The sequence below is a fragment of the Solanum dulcamara genome, chromosome 7 (assembly GCF_947179165.1).
Source record: "Solanum dulcamara chromosome 7, daSolDulc1.2, whole genome shotgun sequence".
Classification (NCBI taxonomy): domain Eukaryota; kingdom Viridiplantae; phylum Streptophyta; class Magnoliopsida; order Solanales; family Solanaceae; genus Solanum; species Solanum dulcamara.
The window spans coordinates 49,896,045-49,922,937 of NC_077243.1; the positions used below are offsets into that span (position 1 = coordinate 49,896,045).

Consider the following 26,893-nt stretch of genomic DNA (forward strand, 5'->3'; position numbering starts at 1 on the left):
CAGCAGTTTTTCTTAAAATATCGTATTATGAGTTTAGGATAATGTATTATCCAGTTCATCATAAAAATGATCTTGTGCCAAATTTATGGGGGTTTTGATAGTTTTTAGAATTTATGGGCATAAGTCATGTTTTGTGTTTGTTTTTTTAAAACAGTGAAATATGTTTCAAAAACTATGGCCAAACATAATTTAGAACTTCAATTCAAACTTCACCTAAAAATCTAGTTTCCCAAAAATATTTGGGAATCTATGGCTAAACGCTAGCTTAGAAACATTGGAAAGAATAGAGCAAGTGTGCCTTCTTCAAGAATACAATGTGTCTTCTCCCCACTTCAAAATTGAGCCCTCCATTGAGTGGATACATTCTAGGATAGAAGCCAAATGCAGAATATATAACCACGATAGGATTACAAAAGTTTAAGACTTTTAGGATCACCAACTAATGAAACGATATAATATAGAACATCTAGATGCTCAATACTATAGAATACCGGTCTGCATGCCATATTAACCCAAAAACATTTGGACAGAGCTCTCAAGGGAATATCCACTTTTGAAGCAGTCTTTCAAGTGTGCTTGATGAGATTGCTATGTCAAATGAAATTCATTTGTAAAGTCTTAAAAATGAAATTGATTTTTCAAAAACACTAATTCAGTCTTGCAAAATCTATGTTGCTCAAATCCTTCAAAATCCTTGCACTCTTATCAACCTGGCATGATTTGTGTGTGGGGGGTGTGGGATCCACACAAGATTTATTAGTCAACCTAATGTGCTCTTTGAATACGCTGTGGCTAAAGAAGTATAGGTTGACTAGGTATTTGGTTTGATTTTGAGTTTATGTGATATATATAATTACAATGAAGTACCAGAACACTTTGCTACTATAGGAGATACACTTTAGAATAAAATATATTGTACTAGCTTTATAGCATGCTTGGCTGAGCTTGTAAAATCAGCTTATTGTGAGAAGTGCTCTTTCCAAAAGTGCTTTTCAGAAAAGTCTTTCGGCTAGAAGCAGTTTGTGTATAGCCCATAAATTAAAAAAGCACTTTTGAGTACAATTAGTGTTCGACTAAGCTTTTTAAAGTGCTTCTAAGTGTATTTTTCTCAAGCGTGCTTTCCAAAAAAGTACTTTCAGGGAAAAGCTACTTTTTTTAGCTTTGAAAAACAACTTCTGCTACTCCCCAGAAATACTTGTTTTCTCTTAAAAGCTTGGACAAACACCTCTGTTTTAAAAAAAAAAAACACTTTTTGAAAAAAAAAAAAAAAAAAACCTTTGGCCTCTCAAAAGTTTGGCCAAACAGGCTATTAGTTTACTAACTTTAATTAATCGTCAAAATATATACTTAAATATGTCATAAAATACATTTATTCTCTATATCTTAACCTCATACCCATACTCCTATCTATATCCCCGAATTTGTAAAATTTTGTTTAGGTGATGATGGATCCGACTGCTACCTCACTCGTGTCAGGTGCCCACACGCATATCAGAGCACAGTGTGCAAAATCATAATGCAAAAGAAGCCATTACCATGATCAGATTCATTTCCTATATGCCCATCTAATTCAAACTAGGATTTCATATGCCATCACTTTTCAGACCTATAGCATAAGAAATGATTAGAAGTTTACCATAGATATAGCGGCATGAGTTATCTGCAATACATCTATGCAGGCGGCAACACATCCATCTGCAAAAATATAGGTTAAACTTGTCAGACAAAATCACTTTTCGCTATTAACATCAGAGCTAGAAAAATGTAGAAAATGTCAAGAAGCAAAAGCTCACCTCTATCTAGAACAGGAAGGTGTAAAAACTTCCCATCATGCATTATATGCAGAGCTTCAAGTATTGTTGTCTCTAATGTTGCGCATTCAGGGTTTGAGGTCATTACCTGTAAATATGACTAAGTCTCAGTAAAAATATTTTTCCTTGCATAAGAGACATGGCTAAGGAGAAGTAAAAAAGAATTTTTTGTGTATAATCCTGCATATTCTTGAATGCTATCAGTTCCAAGATGTAGACCAAAAGAAACCCTTCCTCTCCCAAGCTATTCAAGTTAAGAAGATATGAAAGAGTGTATTATCTATAAGAAGGGTGTGTTCCAAGTGTGAAGAGGATAGAAGGAATAACACAATTGGGATTTTGAATAAATTGAACTTTCAACAAAGTCCAAAGAGTACCAAAGCGAAAAGTACCAAATAACATCATGTTATTTCCTCAACTATCAGGTCACTTATTTAACAATGGAATAGGTCCTGAAGTGCTTTAATAATAATGCAATAGTTAGGGACTTGTCCCCTCCCCTCCCATTTTAACCTGTGAGACATAACTGCACTTCACCATGATCCTAATGTTTCACATCCCTGCCCCAATACAACCTTCCTCAATGCGTGAACTTGGCAAGATCAGCTCCAATTTTCTATTACTAATCATCGAATTTATTCAGACCACAGTTATACAAATTCTCTTTTCTGCTTCTCAATGATATAAACACCAACCTTGAAGATTTCATGAATTGAAGTTTACACCAAACACATGACTGTATAGTTTCAATGAGGGTTAATTTCTTGGTCCTCAAAATTTGGTAACTTTCTGCTGAAGAAGCACGCACATAAATTACAAGGGAAGCAAACATTCAAAGAAAGGTAAAAGATAAACGAAAAAGGCTGGATTCATATGTGAGTCTTAACACAAGGGTAATAGGGTTTGAATTTGCAGGAGAGAGGTGACCCATTAAGATGCTTTGACATTTACCGAGCAAGAGATTGAGCAATCGAGAAATGATAAGGAGAAAAGATTTTGGGTGGCAAACTACAATGACTGACAAATTGAATTAAGAATGCTGCTGTTTCTTGTAATTCACGAATACTTTGCTTTCTGTCATATTGCTACTAATCAAAAAATAAATAGTTAAACAAGGCATCAGAAAAATTAAAAGATAGTTTCAGCTATAACGAGGAAGGCTTATTTTTAAACTCATCCTTTTAAGCTCAACTGTTACACAAGATATCATAAAAGAACATGATTTTTAAGTATGTCACAATTACAACATGCTACCTCATGTCTACATATATCAGGCAAAACAAAAGTTAAGGAAATGGCTACACACGCACGCACACACATAATATATTTTGTGGTTATTAACGGATACATTTGGTTATGTCTTGTTTTTAACAAAATCAGGTGATGATTACATCCCATTAAAATATTTACTACTTATCCGTCACTAATCCTTTTCACGATGTTTAAGAGTCTTTGGATATGATTTTTGGCCAAAACTTAGGTAAAATTACTCACTTTCAGGTTTTCCAAGGATGAGTATCGAAAAGAATCTAAAAAGAGCTAAAAGGAGCAAAGAGATGCAAATTGAAGAGCTTTGAACCCTAAAGAAAAGAAGCAGAAATATGAAGGGAAGGAGAAAAGTGCAGCCCGCACTTGCCGGTAGAAGTTTATTAATTCAGAGATAAAAAATTATACCAAGGATGGGAAAAAAGTGTGAAGCTGAGGAGAAGTGAAGTGCAGACCGCACTTTATCGTACAGCTTCCCACTTGCCAGAAGAACTGAAGCTCAAATTCTCCAAATACAAGTGCTGAACTTGGTTGAAGCACAAAGTTTATGCATTTTCTTGTGCGGTTCTGCACTCGATGGCAGAAAATTTAAGGAACTAAAGCCTCAAAGTGCAATACCACACTTCATTATGGGGCCGGCACTTTCCTCCACCAAGCAGAAAGTGCAAAGATGAAGACCGGTTCGCACTTCTCACCTGTAGGGACAATTTTGATAGATTTTCACCAAATTTGTAAGATTATGAATAACTATTTTTGGGTATTTTTTAATAACCATGGTCTTCGGGCGCCAGCTTGTACTCACCTCGACTTAGACCCGTGCATACTTTGGTATATACCGAATTACCTTGCCGAAGCTAACATTTTAGTACCACGATTTCTGTATTACAATATTTGGTATGCATTTTTAAAAAGTTAGGTAATTGGCATAGAATTCAGTATTTACAAAAAAAAATACTAAAATATCAAATATTGAACTGAAATATTTAATTATTGTTAGAATAGGAATAGGTATACACAATCCTACTTAGAATAGAAATTAGAATAGTATATAGTTTCCTACTTGGTAAAGGATTGTATTATAGTGTCTATAAATAGGTTTTTTGTGTAATAACGTAGATACACAATTCAATAATATTTTTCTCCTATATTTCTCACATGGTATCAGAGCATTGGTGAGAAAATTCAAGGGAAGAAACAAGTCACCGTGCGTCAATTTCTAGCGACTGATTTGTGTCATCTTTTATTCTATAGGTGTTGTGCAAAAACCAACACCATCACGAGGCTCAGAAAGCTCAGGCGACCAAACCCAAGCCAGAACCATCGAAAAATATCACCCCACGCGCTCTCACGCGTCGATCGGAGGTGACAGTTTTTCAACGAGATCTGAGTCACGCGCCGGTGCGTGAGGGCTGTTCTGGTTGATTTTTTTGAGCTATGTTTTATTTGTTGGGGTCATCCAGCCATTGTGACCAGACCCTTACAGTTTTGACTAGATTCGATCTCTGGAATTAGGGTTCCAGCGAATTCCAGGTTGTTTCTCGGAGCTCCTCCTTCAACCTTAAGGTTAGGCACCCTATCTTTATCGAACTTTGGAGCCGTAGTGTTTGAACAATTTTGACCAGAATACTTTTGACAAAACTGAGGACGACCACCATTCCCAGATTTACCATATGAGAAATTCTCACCATTGGCTCGAGCCCTCTTAGACTCCCTTCTAGAACTCTCTTTTAGCTTCTCCTTCTCTATTTTTTCGATGTGTGTCATAAGTCTCGAATTATCCATCTCCTTGATAAGCATGGTGGTTATATATTCTTTGACCACCAAATCGGACACACCTGAAACAAACTTGCTCATACGAGCTCTTGGATCGGCGACCATAAAAAGAGCATATTTCAACAACTTAGTGAACTTGAGGGCATACTTCTTCACACCCATATTACCTTGGCGCAAATTCATGAACTCTTGTACCTTAGCTTCTCTTAACTCCAAAGGAAAAAATCGGACAAAGAAAGCACCCTTGAATTCCTCTAAATCAACGAGACAACCAAATCTGTAAAATCAAGTATTTCTTGTTGTTTTCAAGTCAAATTTCACAAAATTATCTTTTGGGTGTGATGTTTTTGATTCCAAAAATATGGGAATTGGAAGTTCAAACCCTAAAATCACTTTAGAACTATTATTGGGAAGCTCAAACTATTTACCTTGGGCTTCTTCGGTTGAGTTGTGGTGCAAGGGTCAAGGTGTCCGAGATCACTTAACGAACAATGCTTGTGTGGTAGATAAAAAAGGCAAATGCTAGTGAAGAAAATGCAAAAGCCAAAGCACAACGGGATAAAGTGGATGCTCAATTATGTAGTCTCCTATAGTGCTCTATTGATTCCAAGTTGATGCTCTTGTTTCGTCCATTTCAGAAATGTTATTCAATTTGAGAAAAGGCACGTGCTTTATACATTATTGACATATCTCGATTCTATGATGTGATATTTCGGATGACCAACTTATAGAAACAAAAATCCATTATGTCTACTTATTTGGGATAGGTACAGGCAGTCATGGAGAAATTTGAAACATTGCTAGTCACTACGAACGTGGAAAAAAAACAAGAACACAGACATATATTGTTTCTAGTTCTTACACTTGCTGGACTTCCTACTATCCATGATTCAGTGAGTAATCAAATTTTAGCTAGTCCTCCAGTTTCAACAATTGCTGAATTATTCTCCCGTCTACTTCGTCTTGTTGCGCCTCCCAGTCACTAAGAAGTTTTATCACCCACCGTTGACTCCTCTGTTCTTGCATCTCAAACCATAGAAAAATGAACATATCAGTCTATGGAGAATCGGCAAGGAGGAGAACATTTTGGGAAACCTCGATCCAAGTGTAGTTATTGTCATAAACTTGGACACACTCGTGATATATGTTACGTTTTGCATGGTCCACCACCCAATTATGATCCTATTGCTCTAAAGGAATATAATAAGTTCCTTCGGAATCGCGCAAGTAAGCAAACATCTCCACAAGTAACATCTGTTGCCCAGCCTAATCAAACATCCAATAATGCTCATATTGCTCAGACAGAATATGATGAGTTCCTCCAGTATCGAGCAAGTAAGCAAACATCTCCTCAAGTAGCTTCGGTTGCTCAACCTGATGCTTCTATTGTGGGTAATTCTTTTGCTTGTGTTTCATAGTCTAGTATTCTTGGATCATGAGTCGTGGACTCAGGTCCAGGCTCTTCTGATCATATCTCTAGAAATAAATCACTTATGTCTGATATTGTTTATTGACAATCTCTTCCCTACTATTACTTTAGCTAATGGGATCCAAACAAAACCAAAAGGGTTTGGAAAAGCCAAACCCCTATCTTCTATCACTCTAGACACTATTCTTTATGTCCCTCGTTCTCCCTATAATCTGGCATCTGTTATCATTTGACGCGTGGCCTACATTGTGATATACATATTTTGATGATTTTTTTCTCATGCAAGACCGTAGTACAGGATAGATGATTGGCACGGGACATAAATTACAAGGCCTTTACTATCTTATCTCTTCAAATTCCTTCATAGCATGCTCCGCTACAAATCCTCCCGACCTAATTCACAAATGTTTGGGACATCCGAGTCTATTCACGTTGCAAAGGATGGTGGCTAGTTCGTCTAGTTTATCCACATTAGATTGTGAGTCTTGTCAACTTGGGAAACGCACTCATGCTACATTTTCACGTAGTACTGAGGGTCGTTCAGAGTCTATTTTTTCATTAGTTCATTCTTATATTTGGGGTCCAGTGATTTAAAAATGACCTTTTCAATAGTTTTAAAAAGCTCCCAGGCACATTCCCTAATGATCCTTAACTGAGGTCCTTTCAGGATCCAGTACTCCCCTTCTCCAGTGGACTTCCTCCACCGGAACAACCTTCTAAAATCATCTTTCCTTCATCTCAACCTACTTTTTTCATGGACAAAAAAAAATTCTTCCATCTTGGGGGGCAAATCCTACGACATCACAAAATCATAATCCAAATCAGGGATTTGGTACGATTGGATCGAAAGTGCAAGATACCACATGAGTAGACTGATTCTCAGCAAGGGAGCCATGGTTTGGATATGCAAAAGACTCGGGGATGCATCGGAGAACAGGGGGAAGACCTTCAAGTCTTGGAAATGCAAAGACAACATAATCAGCATTTTCTTAACGCAAAAGTTCAATCAATATGGAAGACTCATCTCAATAAAAACTGTTAAAGGAAATGAAAGAGCAGTAATTATCTTGCCTGAAAACGCATTTAATGAGGGATGGAATATTCTAGTGGCAAAAATAGAATATTTCATTAATAGAAATCGTACAACATTTATTACAAATGAGCAGCCTAAACTATTTGGCAAGACCAGAGGGGAAAAGAATTACAAAGAGATGTTATTCAAGAGCAAATGGTCCCAGAGAAGCACAAAAAATATAGAAAATAATGGCTTGCTGGACAGATGCTTGGTGGGGAGTTTTACTGGAGATGAAGATACCCAAACTCGCAACGACATCAGGAGATGGGCCCAACATACATGGATTGAAGCCCAGGGAGTTCAAGTCTACGACATGGACGAATCCAAATTCCTCTTTGAATTCTGTTCGAGAATAGAGGCAGAGCATGTTCTAATGGGGGGCTAGAAGAGGCAAAACAGAAATCTGAAGCTTCAATGGTGGTCTCCGACCGCTGGAACATTACCCAGCAACACAAACTTGGACTGGCTCTGGATTCGTGTGGTTGGTCTTCCCTGCATCTTTGGTCCAACTCCATCTTTAGGGAGATCGGAGAAGGATGTGATGGATGGTTGGAAATGGAAAAAGAGACCAAACTAAAAACCACCTTCGATGGACCATGATTCGCGTCAAGGGACCACGAGAGAAAATTTCGACAAATATTGATGTCGGTGACGGAGATCTGATCTTCTCCCTCCCAATCTGGCCGGAGCTGCCGGCAACCCATCGAAAATTGGAGAGAGGAGAAAACAGTTCCAAGGTAGGGAGAGAATGGTGCATCCCCCAAAGTGAGGTACAACCTACTCTAACTCCAAAGTACAATAGATGTGGACCTTCCATGGAAATAGAACCATGCTCTGAATGCACCAAGGTCAACAATGACCTTTATGCAAGAAAAGGAAAGGGGACAGCTCACACACCCACATGTAACACATTTAAAAGAGGGCAGTTTTTTGGGCTTCAAAGGTAGGCCAAAAATTAATTCTACTGGCCCAAAAAAGCTTTTCCCTCAAGAGCCCTTTGTCACACTTAATTCCCAGAACATAACACCAGAGGAGAATTTACACAAGGAGAGATTGACACTTGCATGGAACTGGAAGGCACAATCCATCGCAGTGAAGAAGATCAAAGCGTGATTCCGACAAAACAAGTAGAAAATTCTCATGAAAATCCACTACCTTTGTCGGTAAGTGAAGTGACAGATAAAGTAGGGGAGCTTCTGGACACACAATTGATGAGCTGCAACGAACCTATTTCAATTCAATTCGACTCAAGAGAATGCAGCAGAGAAGTTGAAGCCAGATCAACAGTATGGGTGCAAAGCAACATCATCAAGCTTAGTAAAGAATTTGGAGATTTGTTTGATGGTTGTCACAAAGAAGCAGAAGCTCTATTTTTGAAATTGGACCAAAGAAGGGGATAAAAAAAGACTCTAGCTATTACAGCCGAGCCAAGCAGCACTAACCAACAAGTCCTAAAAGAAGTCGGGAATCTAATTTGTGAAATTAGATATAAAGATGGGGAGCCGAGGAGCGAAGCAAGAAGCAGGGGGAGAAACACAAATGCAATGCAATCATGAAGGTGAAAGTCTTAACATGGAATGTAAGGGGGTTGAACAATGAGGATAAAAGGAGACAAATCAAATCCTTAGTTCATCAATGGAGAGCAGGCATTTATGTGTTTGAGGAAACTAAATTATGGGGGACAGTTGAAGAATATTTTCAACAACTTTGGGTCAACAGATGGGCTGGAGGGCTATGGATGGATTATATTGGTAGAAGTGGTGGGATCATTGTATTATGGGACAAAAGGGAATGGAAAGGAGAACTCATTGACAATGGCCAACCAGAGCTCACTTGCAAACTATCTGGGATCAGTCAAGACTTGAGCTGGTACCTCACTGCGGTGTATGCAGTGTGTGACAGAAAAGAAAGAGAAGAATTGTGGTGGGAGTTCTCAGCTATCAGAGGAATATGCGAAGGGCCCTGGGTGGTCTGTGGGGACTTTAATGTCTCCAAATTTCCCTCTGAAAGGAAAAATTCCAATAGAATAACAAAAGCCATGGCTGACTTCAACATATGCATAAATGATCTTGAGTTACTGGACCCTCCTTTATCTTGAGGAAATTATACATGGAGAAGAGACCAAAATCACAGTTGCTCCTCAAGAATAGAAAGATTTTTGTTCTCTTCTCAATGGGATGAAAGTTTCTCCAAAATCAACCAGAGTGCCTTGCCACAACTTGGCTCTGATCATAGGCCCATCTTACTATCATGTGGTGACTGGAAACATAGGAAATCCTATTTCAAATTTGAAAATTGGTGGCTTAAAGAGGAGGGATTCATAGACAAGGTGAAAGACTGGTGGAACAGCTTCAAGGCTACTAGCAGACCTGATTTTCAATTGGCATCTAAGCTTAGACAATAGAAAGTCAAACTCAAAGAACACAGGAACAACTGGAAGGAAAGGCAGGACCAGATTCTATCATAAGTGGGAAATCTGGAGTCCATCCAGAACCTTAGGCTTCTGACAGATGATGAAAAACTGCGGAAGATTCACCTGGCTATGGAATTTGAAGAGGTGTCCTGAAACGAGGAAATCGCATGGAGACAGAGATCCAAGGTACAATGGATCAAAAATGGTGATAAAAACACCAAGTACTTCCATAGGATGGCAAATGCTCGTAGAAGATTCAACTCCATTGACATCCTCAAAGTGGAGGGGGCTGAAGTTACTGATCCTGAAGAATAAAAAATTCCATAGTAAGCTTCTATCAGGAACTTAACAAAGAATCTGAGAATTGGAGACCTGATTTCATCCTTCAAGGGAATACCAGGATCTCCACAGAAGAACAAGTGTGGCTGGAAAGACAATTTGAAGAAGATGAAACACTAGAGGGTCTTTAACATTGTGCCATTGACAAGGTTCCAGGCCCAGATGGATTCCCAATGTCATTCTTCATTACTTTCTGGGAAATGCTAAAATCAGACATACTACTTACCTTACAGAATTTTGACACCCACCCAATGCCACATTGTAGCCCTTATCCCAAAGAGGGTGAGTGCCACTGAACTGAGAGATTTCAGACCAATAAGTCTCATCACTGGAATGTACAAGATCATTGCCAAAGTACTAGCTGAAAGGTTAAAGAGAGTGATAGATAAGCTAATCAACCCTCACCAAATGGCCTTTATTAAAGGAAGGCAAATCATGGATGCAGCTTTGGTGGCAAGTGAGTGTGTGAACACTAGACTAAGAGGCCGAGAACCAGGGGTGATGTGCAAATTAGATATTGAAAAAGCTTTTGACCACATCAACGGGAAGTTCTTACTCAGAATCCTTAGCCAAATGGGTTTTGGAAGAAGATGGCTAAATTGGATTAGCTTCTGAATTAAAAGTACCAGGTTCTCAATTTTGCTAAATGGAAAACCTGTTGTTTTTTTCCCTGCAGAAAGAGGGCTAAGACAATGGGACCCCTTATCCCCTTTTCCTTTCATCATAGCCGTGGAAGGGCTCAATAGCATGATGAAGATCGCAATACAAAAGAGATGGCTAAAAGGCTTCAAAGTAGGGAGCAGAACAGAAGAACAGAAGAGATGCGGGAGATATGTCACCTACTATATGCAGATGACACAACAGTTTTTTGTGATGCTGCCAGTGAGCAGATCAGTTTTTTGAGATTAATGCTAGTCATCTTCGAAGCAATTTCAGGCCTGAAGATAAACTGGAGGAAAAGCAACATCTTCCCTATTAATGAAATCACTCAGATTCAGGTTCTAGCCAACATCCTAGGATGTGAAGTGGAGACACTGCCTATTGTTTAATTGGGACTCCCATTAGGCTCAAAACACAAGGCATTGGAGATTTGGGATAACATCATTGAGAAGATAGAAAAGAAGCTTGCTATGTGGAAAGCACAGTATCTATCTTTAGGAGGCAGGCTCATTCTAATCAACTCTGTACTAGACTCATTACCAACTTATGCGATGTCCCTCTTCCCTATGCCGGCCAAAGTACTCAAAGTTCTAGACAAATTGAGAAGAAACTATGCCTTCTAAAGTACTCAAAGTTCTAGAAACTTCATATGGCATGGTAACAAGGAGCATAAAGGTTAAAACCTAGTGAAATGGAACATAGTGCAACATAGCAAGGAGCATGGAGGTATGGGGATCAGAAATCTAACGCTACAAAATAGCAGCTTGCTCAAAAAATGGTTGTGGAGATATGCTGAGGACAGAACAGCCTTGTGGAAGAATGTAATACAGCAAAAATATGGACAAAATGGTCAGTGGTGCACTGACGAATCCACTGACACTTATGGAGCTGGATTATGGAGGACCATCAGGTCCCCTTGACCAACCTTGAGAAGGACATTACCTTCCAAGTGGGCAATGGCAGAAAAATCCTTTTCTGGAAGGATAACTGGGATGGTCAAGGCACTTTGCAAGAGGCCGTCCCCACCCTCTTCAACATCAACACCAACCAAATAGAAGATACCTGGACAAATTAGGGATATAACCTAATTTTCAGGAGGCTTTTAAATGATTGGGAGGTTGACAGAGTGGCTGCTCTACTTGGTAGAATAGGAACCTTCACAGGGACCATGATATTATCAAATGGAGTCACAACACAGATGGCAAATTTTCAGTCAACAGAGTCTACAGGAGGGACCTTTTAGAACTAACAGGAAGAGACAGAGGCCCCTGGAAAGCTATTTGGAGAAGCATGGCACCTAATAAGGTGAAATATTTCTCCTGGTTGGTGGTAAGGAAGGCATGCCTTACCCATGAAGCTTTATAGAAAAGGAAATCTAACTTAGCTACCAAATGCCCTCTTTGTACGGAAGCTATTGAAACAAACAGTCACCTCTTCCTCCACTGCAAGGTAACCTCTCAGGTCTGGTCCTTATTCATCACCATGGCTGGGGAAAGTTGGCCAATGCCAGAGCACACAGCTGATCTATTGAGTTGCTTGATCAGAAGGGGAGGGAGCAAAAGCCAAAAGAGATGGAGGAAAACTGTCCCAGCTTGCATATGGTGGACTATATGGAAGGAGAGGAATGAGAGAATCTTCAAAGGCAGATCAAACTCCATTCAGAAGATCAAAGGAAAATGTATTTCTACTTTATGTTTTTGGTGTAAAGAGCAATTTATAGTAGATGAAATACAGATAAATGGATTTCCTAGGTTTGTTGTAATTAGCTATCTATGTAATCACACTTTTGGAGGTGGCCAGCATACCCTTAATGCTGATGAGTACACGTTACCAATTTCAAAAAAAATATATTTGGGGTCCTAGTAGAGTTAGTTCAACCTTAAGATTTCGTTCTTTCGTTAGTTTCATTGATGATTATTCACGATGCACTTGGGTTTTCTAAATGAAAGATCACTCTAAGTAAGTTTCTATATTCAAAAGTTTCTTTACTGAATACAAAATCAATTTGGTGTTTTTATTCGTACTTTTTGTAGTGATAATGCCTTGGAATACTTATTTTCCCAATTTCAAGAGTTTATGACTCACTAAGGAACAAACATCTTGTTCGTACACCCCTCAACAAAACAGTGTAGTAGAAAGGAAGAATAAGGATCTAATTGAGATTGCTCGCACTCTTCTCGTTGAATCCCATGTTCCACTGCGGTTTTGGGGCGATGCAGCCCTTGCGTCTTGTTATTTAATTAATAGAATGCCCTCATCGTCTATTCAGAATCATGTTCCACATTCCATATTGCTTCCTCTGTCACATCTCTACTCTATCCCCCTCGTGTCTTTGGGAGCACATGATTTGTTCATAACGTAGCCCTAGGAAAAGATAAATTTGCCCCTCGTGCTTTCAAATGTGTCTTTCTTGGTTACTCTCGACTCTCGAATTCAAAAAGGGTATTCTTGTTATTCACCTAATCTTCATCGATACCTTATGTCCACCGATGTCACATTCTTTGAATCTCAACCTTACTATACATCTTCTGATCATCCTGATGTCTCTGAGGTCTTACCCATACCTCAGGTCTTTACCTGTACAAACTTTTGAAAAATCTACAGTTACTACTACATCTCCAATAGTAGTGCCACCACTCTGACTTATCATCGTCGTCCGCATCCAGCACTAGTCCTAGATGATTCATGCCATCACCGGAACCAACTCCTACTACAAACTTGCCTCCTCCTAGCCAACTGATTATACTTCAAAAAGGTATACGATCCACTCGAAATGCAAACCCACATTATACTTTCTTGAGTTATCATTGTCTATCATCACCACATTATGCCTTTGTATCATCTTTGTCCTCTATTTCCATACCTAAGACTATAGGTGAAGCATTTTCTCATTCTGGATGGAAGCAGGCTATGATTGATGATATGTCTGCTTTACATAAGAGTGGTATTTGGGAGCTTGTCTCCCTTCTTGCAGGTAAATCTATTGTTGGTTGTCATTTGGCTTATGCAGTTGAAATTGGTCCAGACGTTTAGGTTGATCGGCTAAAGGCTCACTTTATTGCCAAAGGGTATACTAAGATATTTGGGCTAGATTATAGTGAAACTTTTGCCTCCGTTGCCAAAATAGCATATATCCATCTTTTTCCATCTATGGTTGTCGCTCTTCATTGGCCTCTTCATCAACTGGACATTAAGAATATTTTTTTGCATGGTGATCTTGAGGAAGAAGTCTATATGGAGCAACCACCTAGTTTTGTTGCTCAGGAGGAGTCGAGTAGCCATGTATGTTGATTGTGTAGGTCACTCTATGGTCTAAAATAGTCTCCTCGATCCTGATTTGAGAAGTTCAGCACAGTAAACCAAGAGTTTGGCATGACTCATAGTGGAACTGAACACTATGTTTTATCGGCATTTTGCACCAAATCAATGTATTTATTTGGTTGTTTACGTTGATGATATCGTTATCACTGCCAATGATCAAGATAGTATCACTAATTTGATCAACATCTCTATCAACATTTCCAGACTAAAGACCTCTGCAGACTGAAGTATATTCTAGGTATTGAGGTTGCTCAGTCTAGATCAGGTATTGTTATTTTTCAACGCAAGTATCCCTTAGACATTCTTGAGGAGACAAGAATTATGAGATGTAGACCCATTGACACTCTAATAGATCCGAATGTTAAACTTCTTCTAGGATAGGGGGAGCCACTCTGTAATCCTGAAAGTATAGACAGTTGGTTGGAAAATTGAATTATCTCACAGTGACTAAATTTGACATCTCTTTTCTTGTGAGTCTTGTAAGTAAGTTTATGACCTCCCCTTGTGATAGTCATTGGGATGCAGTTATTTATATTTTGCGACATATTAATTCAGCTCCCGGTAAAGACTACTCTTTGAGGATCAAGGCCATGAGCATATCATCGGATATAAAGATGTTGATCGGGTAAGATTACCCTTTGAGAGGCGTTTTACATCCGGATATTGTGTTTTAGTAGGACGTAATTTGGTGTCATGCAAGAGTAAGAAACAAAGTATGGTTGCTCGATCTAGTGCAGAAGCATAATATCGAGCAATGGTTGTAGCAACTTGTGAGCTAGTTTGGATCAAGCAATTGAAGAGAACTAAAATTTGGAGAAACCAATCATATGGAACCCTTCATATCGCATCAAATCCAGTGTTTCATGAGAGGATAGGCCCTTCATATGGCATCAAATCCAGGGTTTCATGAGAGGACTAAGTACATTGAGGTTGATTGTCACTTTGTTTGAGAAAAGATACTCTTAGTAGATATTGTTATAAATTTGTGAAGTCAAGTGATCAACTTGCAGATATCTTCACCAAGTCCCTCACCGGTCCTCGTATTAATTATATTTGTAACAAACTAGGTACATATGATTTGTATGCACTAGCTTGAGGGGGAGTGTTAGAATAGGAATAGGTATAAACAATTCTACTTAGAATAGGAATAGGAATAGGAATAGTATATAGTATCCTACTTGGTAAAGAATTGTATTACAATGTCTAAAATAGTGTCTTTGTGAAATAATGTAAATACACAATTCAATAATATTTTTCTCTTATATTTCTCACAATTACATATACAATAAATATTTCATCTTTTTATACAAGTAATAATAATTTTCTAATCTAATATAAGTTAATAAAAGGTCTAAAATCCTAAATTTAATTGATTAGAGAATATTAAAAGACTTATAATATAATTATATATTTGATTACAACTAACAAATATTTATAATTTAAATCAATAAAATAGTACTACTACCAATACCATCTTGGAAATTGCCACATTAGAATAGACACCCAACTCAATCTTGGCTATTTCTTTTTTACGATCTTTGTATTTCTATTTTTTATTAAGAGTTGCGTACCTTTTGATTCTTACTTATTAGAATATGTAAACAACATACTCAGTGTAATCCCACAAGTGAGGTCAGAGAAGGATGGTGTGTACACAAACCTTACCCCTATCTTGTAAATGCAGAGAGGTTGTTTTCGATAGACTCTCTGCTCACGTAAAACATTTTGAAGCAAGAATGAAAACTTCATTGAAATGCTCGAGACCCGATGAAATAGATGGGATCACTTCTTATGAACTCGTTAAGAATGATTTGGATCTAGTTTTCTCAAAGGGAATTGTTTTTGCTTTCCTTGAATATTTTTGTATGTGTAAGTTGTTGATATGTTATAGTCAAGACATTTCTTGAAAATAATTCTCTATAATATATAAGTCAAAGTTGAACAAACTATGTTTACTGACTTACTATAAGGCACTTCACCGAAATGAACTTAAAAATGTCGAATTAATTTGATATGGTAATGATATAGTATTTTAAAAATTGGAATCTAAGATTACCTAACTAAAGTTTTCAATATTGTACCACGAACACCTCAACCTTGACTAATTCCAACGGGTTCCTACTGCCTCTCATTGGCATAGGTACCAAGTAGCTCTATCCACCAAGGCTTGGATAGATGGAAAGAAATCACATAATTTTTGTCGCCACTAGAATTTGAACGTGAGACCTCATGGTTCTCAACCCACTTCGTGCAATCCTTTTGACTCGAAGGGATTAAACTTGGCTTAGACCCCCTCAATATTGAGAATTATTGAGTGGGAAATTGAGTATTTGTTACCTAACATCCCTAACAACTAAAAGCTTGGGAAATTATATTCGTTATATTTACAAGTAGGTTTAGGTATACAACCCCATGCTTTTTATCAGTTGAGTACAACAAAGTTAAATTTTCCGCACCCAAGTGATTGATTAATTCTTATTAGTCTAAATTTAGTAGTTTTTAATACATTCCAACAGTTTTAAGAGGATTAACAAAGTGTGATAGATCCACATATAATACCTAAAAATCTAACACTCAAACTTCTTTAGGTTCGAGATTTGATCTTGCGAATCACCATATTTGTACAACCGCTTTACACCTAAAAGGTGTAATTTGAGGTATCAGTTATCAAGCATCCAAGTCTCTGGTTTTTAAATAGAAGCTAAACCTAAAGCAGATGACTAGAAATATATGCAAAGGATAGACACCATTCTTAAATAGAATTGCACCATTGAGAGCATTGCCGCATACAAATCCTTAAGGATATCTTCCCAAACTACAAATTGAACACTATTTGAATAACAACGATTGTGTCATCGCTTAAGGCAATAAAACACAATGTGAATCAAGGGGTTGTCCCTTCATGGTTGAAGCCTTGCACTTCACAAAAGTGTACTCTTCAAACAATGGGGTGAAAAGTGATCCCAACGAGATGTGGTTGATTCTTTGAATTTCAAATTAAAATGAAAAAATAGAAGTGGAAAATGACCTTTTGCTATTAATATTAAAACTTATGTAGACGTATGTTCTTATCTTCTTGGCCTTCTAGATTTGTACTGCCTATTCTAAGACTAGTATAACTCAACTTCTTTTGATTTACCTTTTCTCTTCCCAATCAAATGACTCTTTTCTTTTTTTTCTTCTAGTATGCAAGTCCTCTTATTTTGCTACTTCTAATCTTCATTAACTTCTCTTTTCTACTTTCCTAGTATAATTACTAAAGTAATCAAAAATGAAATTTAATGTTGCAAATTAATTATATTTCGGGGTTGATTAATTGGAAATGAAAATTTATTTTTTGTAATTGAAGCTATCTTTTAATGGTTTTCATTGGAAACTTTATTCTAATAATATCATCATTACTATATATTAGATACTAAGACAAGTAATTTTAATTGCACTTGATTATTATAAGTACTTTAATCAATTTACAGTAAGTAGTATTTAACTTTCTGTAAGAAGTGTGTGCTTCACTTCTCAATTTTGATTTTAAGCCTCATGGATTTTGTCACTTTTTTGCACTTTTTTCTGTTAAAAACGGGGTGATGTATAGAAAATATTTGGAACTCTCATTAATTTCAAAAAAAAAAATAAGAAAGCTAGAGATGAGCAGAAAACAGAACCTTTTCCACCAGTGTCAGCTCAGGGGATAGATTTTGTGCTACAACACGCATAAGAATATCTTTTGAGCTGCATCACAATACCAGGAGACATCTATTAGCTATCCGGTATATAATTGCCAAGTGCTTGGCATGAGAAGATAATAACATTAGTAAATGTACATAGAATTGTAGCTTGTTGAGGAAAAGTAAATACGTTAATATCCCCTGAATTTTGTTTCCAACAGTAATTAAAGCTGAGTTGACCCGTAATTCTCGCATCCTCTTAGCAGCAACATACACAGGATCTGAGGGGAATACGATTGCCGCCCTGATGACATAACAAGATCAAAATCAGGCACTAAAAGTCAATCTGAACACATTCTTCTCAAATTTAAGAGGTAGCAGGAAAGTTGAACTATACTTGGTATTTTCAGAAACAATTGCTGACAAAGAGGGCTTGAATATCAGCTCCCGCAGGGTTTCTATAAATGCAGATGGAGCTGAAACAGAGTGCAGAAACCATAAGGCGGCAGATTACCATACTCTGGACGTGTAAGTTTACTATGAGCTCAAAGTAATCAGGAACAATCTGCTGTAAGCAACAAATTGAGAGGAACACAAATTGACCAAGCATCAAGTATGGAGAGTTTATATGCTTGTATAGGTTAGATAAGCAAACTTGGGTCCATGTCTACCTACTCATCAACTTCGTTTCAAAGTTATACACACTCAACTCAACATCTCCATTCACTGGTAATGGCCTTTGTAAGGCCAAAAAAGTCCATGAAAAGCATATCATAAACATTCAACTAGCATTTGGTCGCAGACCTGGTGTTAAGAGATGTATCAATCATAAATCTCTACCAAATAGCACTTCAAATGTAATGGCAATCTCTACCCCACTCCAATTTAAAAAAAAATTAACACTAAAAAAAAGCTAATATACACGGTATGTTCCTGAATTGCTCTCTCTTAAGTAGGCCTTGGGATCGAGCCGATCTCAACCAAGCTTTGTCAAAGCCTCTTTAATGTTCAGTTCTACAGAGTGCTACTCCATTACAAAAATAAAATTTATAGCAAATTGATTGGTTAAGAAAAATATAAGTATTAGTAGTTTAATTGGGTGATTACATTCGAGTTTTGATTGAATTATATATATTATTAGTCTAAAATAGAACTCAAATTTAAATAAAGGCAGCCTGGTGCTCTAAAACTCCCGTTATGCTCAGGGTCCGAGGAAGGGCCCGACCACAAAGGCCTATTGTAGCGTTAACTTAACATTGAACACAACATAGAACTTTCATGCAAAAACTAAAATACATAAAATAAATCAACGTTAAATTCAAGAAATTTGTACAATATTAAATTTCTTCAATTTTTGAATTCGTAAATTTAAAATGTTAACTACATTTTGCACCACCCATAAAATAATTTTAAGTAACGATGTCTATAAAAAGTTTAATTACATCAAATTAAAGCAGAATAGATTGTGACCTCCCTAAACTTGTCGAGTTTTATTCGGCGCACACCCAAACTTTGTGTTGGCCTAATTAACCCCTTCAACTTGGTAATTTCATAGCAACAACCCCACTGAACGTTGATAATCCATGAATGTGTGACACACACACTGCCACATGGGTTTTTTTTGTCCACGTGGCTTTATTTAGAATACAATATATATTTTTACCTTTTTAAGTTCACTAATTATTTAAATTCTCTCTTCAGGGCCAATTCTATAAAAATTTTAAAAAAATGGAACAATGATATTTTGACTATAGGATTTTTATTTGGCTAGAGACAAGGATATTCTAATCAAGGCGAGGAAAAGAAAAATACACTGTTAGAAATGAATAATCATTGCATCTAAAGAAGAAATAAATAAAATTTTAACAAAACATTTTACGTATTTGACCCAAAAAGAGAACAATGCACAATTGAGATAAAGTCTTGGCATGAAAAATACACATTTTTTCCTTTTTGTAGAAAATACCAGATTGAACTTTATTATTTTGGCTAAAGTAAATAAAGTTCCAACTAAGTTTTGTAAATTTGGATTCAGAAAAAGAAAAGAAATATGTAGTTGAAACAAATAATCATTGCATCTGAAAAAGAATAAAAAACACATTAGAATAAAATATGCAATATATATTAAGAAAAAATTATAAAGAAATACAATTGATTATGTGGCAATTAATAGTTGAAATTTGTAAATACCCACTTGAAAGCTAATTTTTTCGATTTTTCTTCCTTCCCACGCGCCTAAATGAGAGTACATTCACTCTCTTTGCCACATGAGCGTCTAGGGAGGTCAAGAATATCAAATTACCAAATTAAGGGGGGTAATTAGGCCAATGCAAAGTTTAGGTGTGCGCCGAATAAAACTCGACAAGTCTAAGGGGGTCCTGATCTATTTTGCCTCAAATTAATGAAAGAAGTACAAAATAATAAATTTATTATATTAAATAACAATTATTGAATTGACATTTTGCTAACTTAATTAAGACTAATGGATGAATTTTAGTTTTAAGATAATCATTACATAACCAAAACAAGCCAAACGAGCTGAGGCAAGCCGGCTTTAAACGAGGCAAGCTAAATTGCTGACCTAAATATAGGCGAGCCGAGCCCTGAGCCGACTCAGTTCATTGCCCAGGCCTACTCTTAAGTATCAATTGCTATCTACTACTTAGCAACTCTCCTGCAATAAATAATAAAACTGAACAGCGGATACAAATTTGTTTGATATGCTCCCAAATCTTGCTTTCATCTAGTAGAAGCTAGAATTTTCAGCTAAATTTCTCAAGAGTGATCTTGATTACCCATCCATGACAAGCAACAAGTTACCAATGGAACACTTATGAGTCTGGTCAGAGCTGACATACCACAGGGGAAAACTGAAAAGATTATTATTGTAGATAGAGAAAATCAATAGAGGCCTTAATAGACAACGCATAATATTAACTTTTGGTACATAAACACAGCAACTAACTCTTTCACTAAGTAGTATTGCCACGTGGAGCACAACTAACCCGAGAAGTTGTTCCCCCACTGTCGTTCAACTCCTTCAACAGCTGCAGCAATTGCACTTCCCTGTTCTGCAGCCTTCTCCATCCTTGATATAGCATCAAAAAGGCATTTTGTAATATCCAGCAATGCAATAACTTCACCATTTTCCACAACAGGGAGATGGCGGAATTTACCTGTTGAAATAGCAAAACAAGATAACATAAAAATCAGAACAAAGAAATAAGTCTCTTATCAGATTACTACAAGGTAGAAGTTTGTAAATAAACACTGAATATAGGATCTAAAAGTTCTATTAGGAAAAAGAAATACTAGTGTTAATGATCTAGCAGGTTTAACACCAGATCAACATGTATCTCAAGTACAAGACAAGTCCATTAACAAGCAGCTTCCAATTTCGTAAACTAAAGCAATATGCCCTGTCCTGTGCCATTTTCAACTGCTACTTCACACTTTTCATGCTAGTCACAGGAATGGAAAAGGCAATACTAATCCCGCTAAATCAATTCTAAAATAATTCATTGATGGAACTAGGTCTAGGTCTATGAACATTTGTTGCGATTTCCGTTATTTTTTAATGGGCGAGAGAGAAAATCCAAATTCAACATGCCAAGAAAGACACCTTGCACCATCTTCTGAAGGGCTTCAATAGCCAACGAATCTGCAGTCACAAAAATGGGGTTCCTGGTCATGACCTTCGAAATAATTGTTTGCTCAGGCCTCAACTCCTCAGCTATAACCCTAGTTGCAATATCCTACACAGAAATTCGAATGTAAAAAATTAATAAGACAAGAAAGTGAGAAACAACTAGTTTTCAGTGCTTCTATAAGTGTCTTTAATTTTACTTTTATAAATGTACCTTCCATACGAGTCGTCACTACCCTTCATTTTAATAGTCTAAAAACTCTCTAGTCTACTCATGGATAAGGGAGAAATAGCCTTGTTGTGAAGTTGGGGGTTCTTGTTAACAAGGGCAAAGCGGGAAAAAGACACCATCGGACTCCTGGGTTTTGGGTTTGGGGAGGAGAGCTGGGGTTTACCATATCTAGAACAAAATAGTAAAAAAAAAATGAAAAATAGAAATAACAGCCTCCTGGTCTACTTATCAGTTTTGTTCTTCTTGAACCAAATAAGTTATGCAGTCATATACACACTAGAATATAAAAATCATTCACATAAAGCAGTACACCAAACATGTGAATGCATTCACCAAAGCAAATAACATAAAATGAAAAAAGAAAAAGGGAGCAAGAAAATGATCATTTGCAGAAGACCTTGTCCGTTACTATGCCAGAGAGTAAGGCATTTGCGTCAGTCAGTAGAACAGCATCAATTCGCCTCGCTGCCATCCGCCGACATGCCTCAGACACGGTGGTTCCCTCCGGAATTGTCAGTGCCTTCGATAACCTCAGCTTCTTCACTGTTCTCTCCCCAGCAACAGACCTAAAAGAACACATGTGAGCATCCAGATGCATAAAATGTATCCACCACCATGCATAATAGTAAGAAGCACACTAATGTTATGTAAATTATTAGCCTATTACTTTTTTTTTGACTTATAAGCAGTTTTCAACTTATAAACTGCTTAAAATAAGTTCATCCAAATAAACCCAACTATTTATTGGGGCTTATTTAAGCACAAAATGACTTTAAGTTGGTTAGCCAAACACTCAAAAAAAGCTGAAAACAGCTTATAAGCAGCTTATAAGCCAATCCAAACAGCCTCTATATCATTCCCCCTATAGACAGGCCAAACAACTATTCTTTGGTTACCAAAAGTTCTCTTTCAAATTTGGTGAAACTTCTGTAAAGGTAAAGGTGATATTATTAAAATAGTACAGAGAAGGTAAGAGAAAGTACAAAAGATCAGAATTTACCGTTTCCCCATTGACTCAAAGATTCAAAAAGATTTCCCAAAACTGTGTCATGCTTTCTGAACATTTAAATAGATTTTGTAAGCATTTAAGCTTTACAAAAGAAATATGCTCTGGCCTTCATTCAAAGCATCTCATGTTTCTCTCGAGCCACATATTTCAAATGATGCAATGGGTATTCTAAGTCTTTTTGCACCTGTTTTCACCCTTCGTGCTCTTGCCAACATGTTCTAGCTTCCTTGCATCTAATGGGAGTACCCAATCTACCCAACATATTGTATAAGCATATTCACTATGTTTTCTTGAGTTTTTCTGTTCTTATATATTGAAGTTATTGGGAAGTGACATACTTATTGCTTTAATTATTAAGTTAGAGAAGTTTGAAAATTTATACAGCTGTAAGATTGTTGTTTTAATGTACGAAAGTGAATAATTGTCATGTCTTACAGTGAACTTTCTCAGATATAGATGTTTCAATAGATCACAGGTCAACCAATTTGTTCTATTCTTACTAAGTATATACTGATGTGTGAGAAATTGTGTCTTTAGCTCTAGTAGATTGAATGAAATTATTTGTATTACATGTGAAAAGATAAAACCAAAAAGACCAACAAAATTGAAATAAAAAGACTGAAAATATTTGGTATGATTTGTATATTTAACAAACCGGCATAATTGGTTTGCTTTTGGTTTAGATGAAAACCAAACCAAACCGAACCATGAACACCTATAACTTCATCATTAGAAAAGACAGATGATAAGCTGCATCTGGTAAGCCTCTGAAAAGAGACCTGATGGATAAGGTTGCAGCTTGTAACCTGAGCAAAGAAGGTGTTTGAAACAAGAACATTTGCTACAGTTCACATGTATATCCAATAAAGTGCAGACACCGTTCTATCAGTAAGTTGATCATACCATTCCATTCATTGTAGAGAAGCGAAACCAACTTTGAATCACAAAAAACTATTATTTCAAATTTCTGATGAAAAAAAAAAAAGATTACGTCCTTCCCGATAAGAAACACTGGAATCTGAAAAGCAAATAGAGCTTGACTTCCGCACTGCCTTTCAACGCTGTACACTATTCGATATCTGATTGATATGAAAGAAAAATATGAAAAAATAGTGTGACCCCTAGGAAAAGGGGTTGACTTCCACAATAGATAACCAAAATTCTATATGAAAATTCGAGAAAAGCTAAACTTGCAAGAATGACATAAAACATACAAAAGAAAGAGATTTTTGTGTCTTACGAGTGAGGTGGAGAAGAAGGCTTGCTCTGGCTAGTAGGATTGGTGGCATTGTCAGATTGATTAACAGATTTCTTCAAAGTTGAAATGTTTCGTTTCTGTACCAAACTATTCCGCCTGGGCGCTGGAGGCACTTGACTACTCATATTTCCAGAATTTATGCCAAAAGCCACATTTACACACGCATAATGATGAAAATACAATTTGATTTTCAGGAAATATTTCTAAGGAAGCAATAAGGCATGCATCTACGATTGAATAATTTTGGGTTTTCTCGTCGAACGCGCAATTCTGCTTTCTGGATTTGTTAAAATGAAGAAAAAATTCGAAAGGGCTTGAGAGGTGGGGTGGGAAGATTTGCCGTGCCCTAACCCAAACCCTCTCTTCTGCTCTCTCTCGCCCTCTTTATTTTGTGATACGCAGACATGAATGGTAGTTTTTTCTTAACTTCTCTTTTTTCCTTACACCACACCGTACGTGGATGGTTGTTGCAGTAAAATTTTATATGTCCTACTTGTTTTTTTTAATTATTGTGTCTATTCACTTTTATTTAATTATTATTTCAAAAATAAATTTTTATTTTTATTTGTTATTATTATTTTTTACATGTTAAGAAAAAATAATTATTTTTTTTATATTTTACCTTTAACAGTAATTACTTGTTTTCAAATTATTTTCTAAAATCTACTACTAAACATTAATTAATAGGGATAATATGATAAAATGATCATGTTAATTATTATTTTCTTAATGAGTATGTCGAGTCCAAATTACTCTATAATATAAGAGAGGATAGTGAGAAGCTTTGGGTCAAGAGGCTATATTTGGAATTTATCATGAGGTAAAATTTGTAATCCAACAATCTATCAGCATGTGTTGTCAGTTTAGCACATAAATTTCTATTCCTTATAGCTTTATAATGACCTCTTGGATTCGTTTACTTCTGTTGTCTCAAAAACTCTTTTACTTCACTTTTTTTTTATTGTTTTCGTCAATCGTTGTTTTTTGTTGGTCTTTCAGAATCATCCTTGTTATTACTTCATTGGAATCACAGTTTGATTCTTCTTCGTCACCATTATTCTTTTGCCTTTATATGTGTACCAAAATTAGGCAACAATCTTTGAAGATGGCTTTTAATCTTTTATGTTTCATATTTGTTAATGTTAAAATTGACTTCTCTCGTCGCAACGTAAACAAAACGTAAAATGAAATTTTAAGGACTTCAATCAATATCAAATTGTGGGCTAAACATTCTTGAAATATTTTAAAACTTTAGGCTTGAAAAGCTTGGAGTTGCCTTCTTTTTATGGAGAGGAAAAATTTTAATCTTTACTTATTTGTGTGGTTGGTGACTACTTTCTCAATTTGTTATTATGTACATCTTTAATTTAATTTTGTTGTCTTTGGTTCTTTTGAGCATTGCTTTTTTACTATTCTACTTCATTTTTGTGTTGCTGCATTTACTTGATTCTATTGATTTTTTGCATTATTAATGATTTCTCAGTTGGTTGCACAAAATTTAGGACTCCTTTAAATCTTGTAAGTGGCGTTAATCATGAACTAGAGTCTAAGGTCTAGCATATTTTTTTCTCTTTTGATTTTTTTTTCTTTGCTATACTTCTTATTGTGACAAAACTAGATTGTTTGGACAGAAAAAAACATACAGAGAGAAAAGGTGGAAAGAATTGAATAAAAAGTTGTCGTGCAATTTTAAGGATGATGATTTCCAGACTAATATTCAAAATCTTTTTCTGTCTCACTGCAGAAGCTACAAAAAATAAGATTTTTGAGCTTAATCCTTATAGTTTTATGTCTTATTACATTGAATGTTTTATTACATGAACCTTATATATATTTGTATGCATGAATTCATCATAATTATAGATTCAGTTTACCTAGCTTTTACCAATAGTTTATATGTTGATCCTCTTATTTCACATTAAATGCCGGAAGATGTCTATAAAATTTTGACCATCAAAATTATTAATTGTACTTTGTCTTAATCGTGGCACACATTAAGAATGAGAACTTTGATATTGATGTGTTAGTGAATGTAATGACCTTGAGGGTCATTTTTGGAAATTCTTAAGAAATTACCATTTTATCCCTCTCGTTAGTTTTTTCGAGTGTTAATTGATTGGTTTTGATAAATTTTTAAGAGGTTGTGATTTGAGTGAGTTTGTGAGTTTTAATGGTTTAAGTGGCTCAAAAGTTGTTTTCGGTACCAACCATAGCTATGGGCCTCAGAACAAAATTCCATCAGTTCCATCAGCTTCGGAATGTGAAAATTGGTCTAGGAGAGTTGTCGGAATCAGATTTGAGGTTGACACGTAGATTTGAGGTCTTAAGTTGGAAAGTTTGGTTTTAAATGAGTCGAGTTTGATTTTGGTAAACAATTTGAGTTCGGAGTCTCAGATTGGATTTTTGATAATTTCGTTGGTTTCAGTGGATGATTTCAATCCTAGGAGCGGCTTTGTTATATTTTTTGGAGGTCCAGAGCTCATTTTGATCTTTTTGAGGTTCAAAGTTAGTTGCAACTTATCAAGTTTTGGGTCATGGAGACCTTGAATTTGAATTTTGATGGTTCCATTGAGTCTGAAACGTCGAATCTAGTAAGAGTTATAGTTTGTGTATACGAGACTCCGAACGAATTCCGAGGGTTCGATCGAAGACTTTGAGTTTGAAAATACTGATTTCTAGTGCAGGTATTCTTCTTCCTCGCGTTCGCGACCTCTTCCTCGCGTTCGCGAAGAGTTACTTCTATTGCTCCTCACGATCACGGTTGAAGCCAGCGATCGAGAAGGGTAGCCTGTCTGTGCTTCGCGTTCGCGATTGATTCCTTGCGTTTGCGACAACAAAGCATTTTGTGCTTCGCTATCGCGAGGGTTAGTGGCCTACGATCGCGAAGGGTTAAATCGCATCCCTAAAATAGTAACTTCAGGAATTTTCCAAATCTTTCCATCTCCTCCATTTTCTCTCGTTGGAAGCTCTAGGAGAGGTGATTAAATGTAGTCAAA

General features: G+C 36.5%; 2 protein-coding genes across 2 annotated transcripts in view; one reads left to right on the forward strand and one right to left on the reverse strand.

The window, feature by feature from the left end:
* The window catches only part of LOC129894182 (CBS domain-containing protein CBSCBSPB3-like), a 28,394-nt gene extending 4,056 nt beyond the window's left edge, over positions 1–24,338 (reverse strand). Inside the window, exons 1-9 of the mRNA XM_055969741.1 lie at positions 23,880–24,338; positions 22,028–22,196; positions 21,375–21,507; positions 20,758–20,928; positions 18,150–18,228; positions 17,943–18,056; positions 17,750–17,816; positions 1,794–1,899; positions 1,637–1,695 (exon numbers count right to left, since the gene is read on the reverse strand). Coding sequence (XP_055825716.1) covers positions 1,637–1,695; positions 1,794–1,899; positions 17,750–17,816; positions 17,943–18,056; positions 18,150–18,228; positions 20,758–20,928; positions 21,375–21,507; positions 22,028–22,196; positions 23,880–24,022 — 1,041 coding nt within the window. The 5' untranslated portion in view covers positions 24,023–24,338. The remainder of the gene's footprint in view (positions 1–1,636; positions 1,696–1,793; positions 1,900–17,749; positions 17,817–17,942; positions 18,057–18,149; positions 18,229–20,757; positions 20,929–21,374; positions 21,508–22,027; positions 22,197–23,879) is intronic.
* LOC129894183 (uncharacterized) lies at positions 5,803–6,353 on the forward strand. The gene has a single exon (XM_055969742.1). It carries the CDS (start codon positions 5,909–5,911, stop codon positions 6,266–6,268), a length of 360 nt encoding a protein of 119 aa, XP_055825717.1. The 5' UTR covers positions 5,803–5,908; the 3' UTR covers positions 6,269–6,353.
* Positions 24,339–26,893: the final 2,555 nt, after the last annotated feature.

Excerpts from the sequence above, each read along its gene's own strand:
- LOC129894183 (XM_055969742.1), top strand. The coding sequence starts at position 5,909 with ATGGAGAATCGGCAAGGAGGAGAACATTTTGGGAAACCTCGATCCAAG.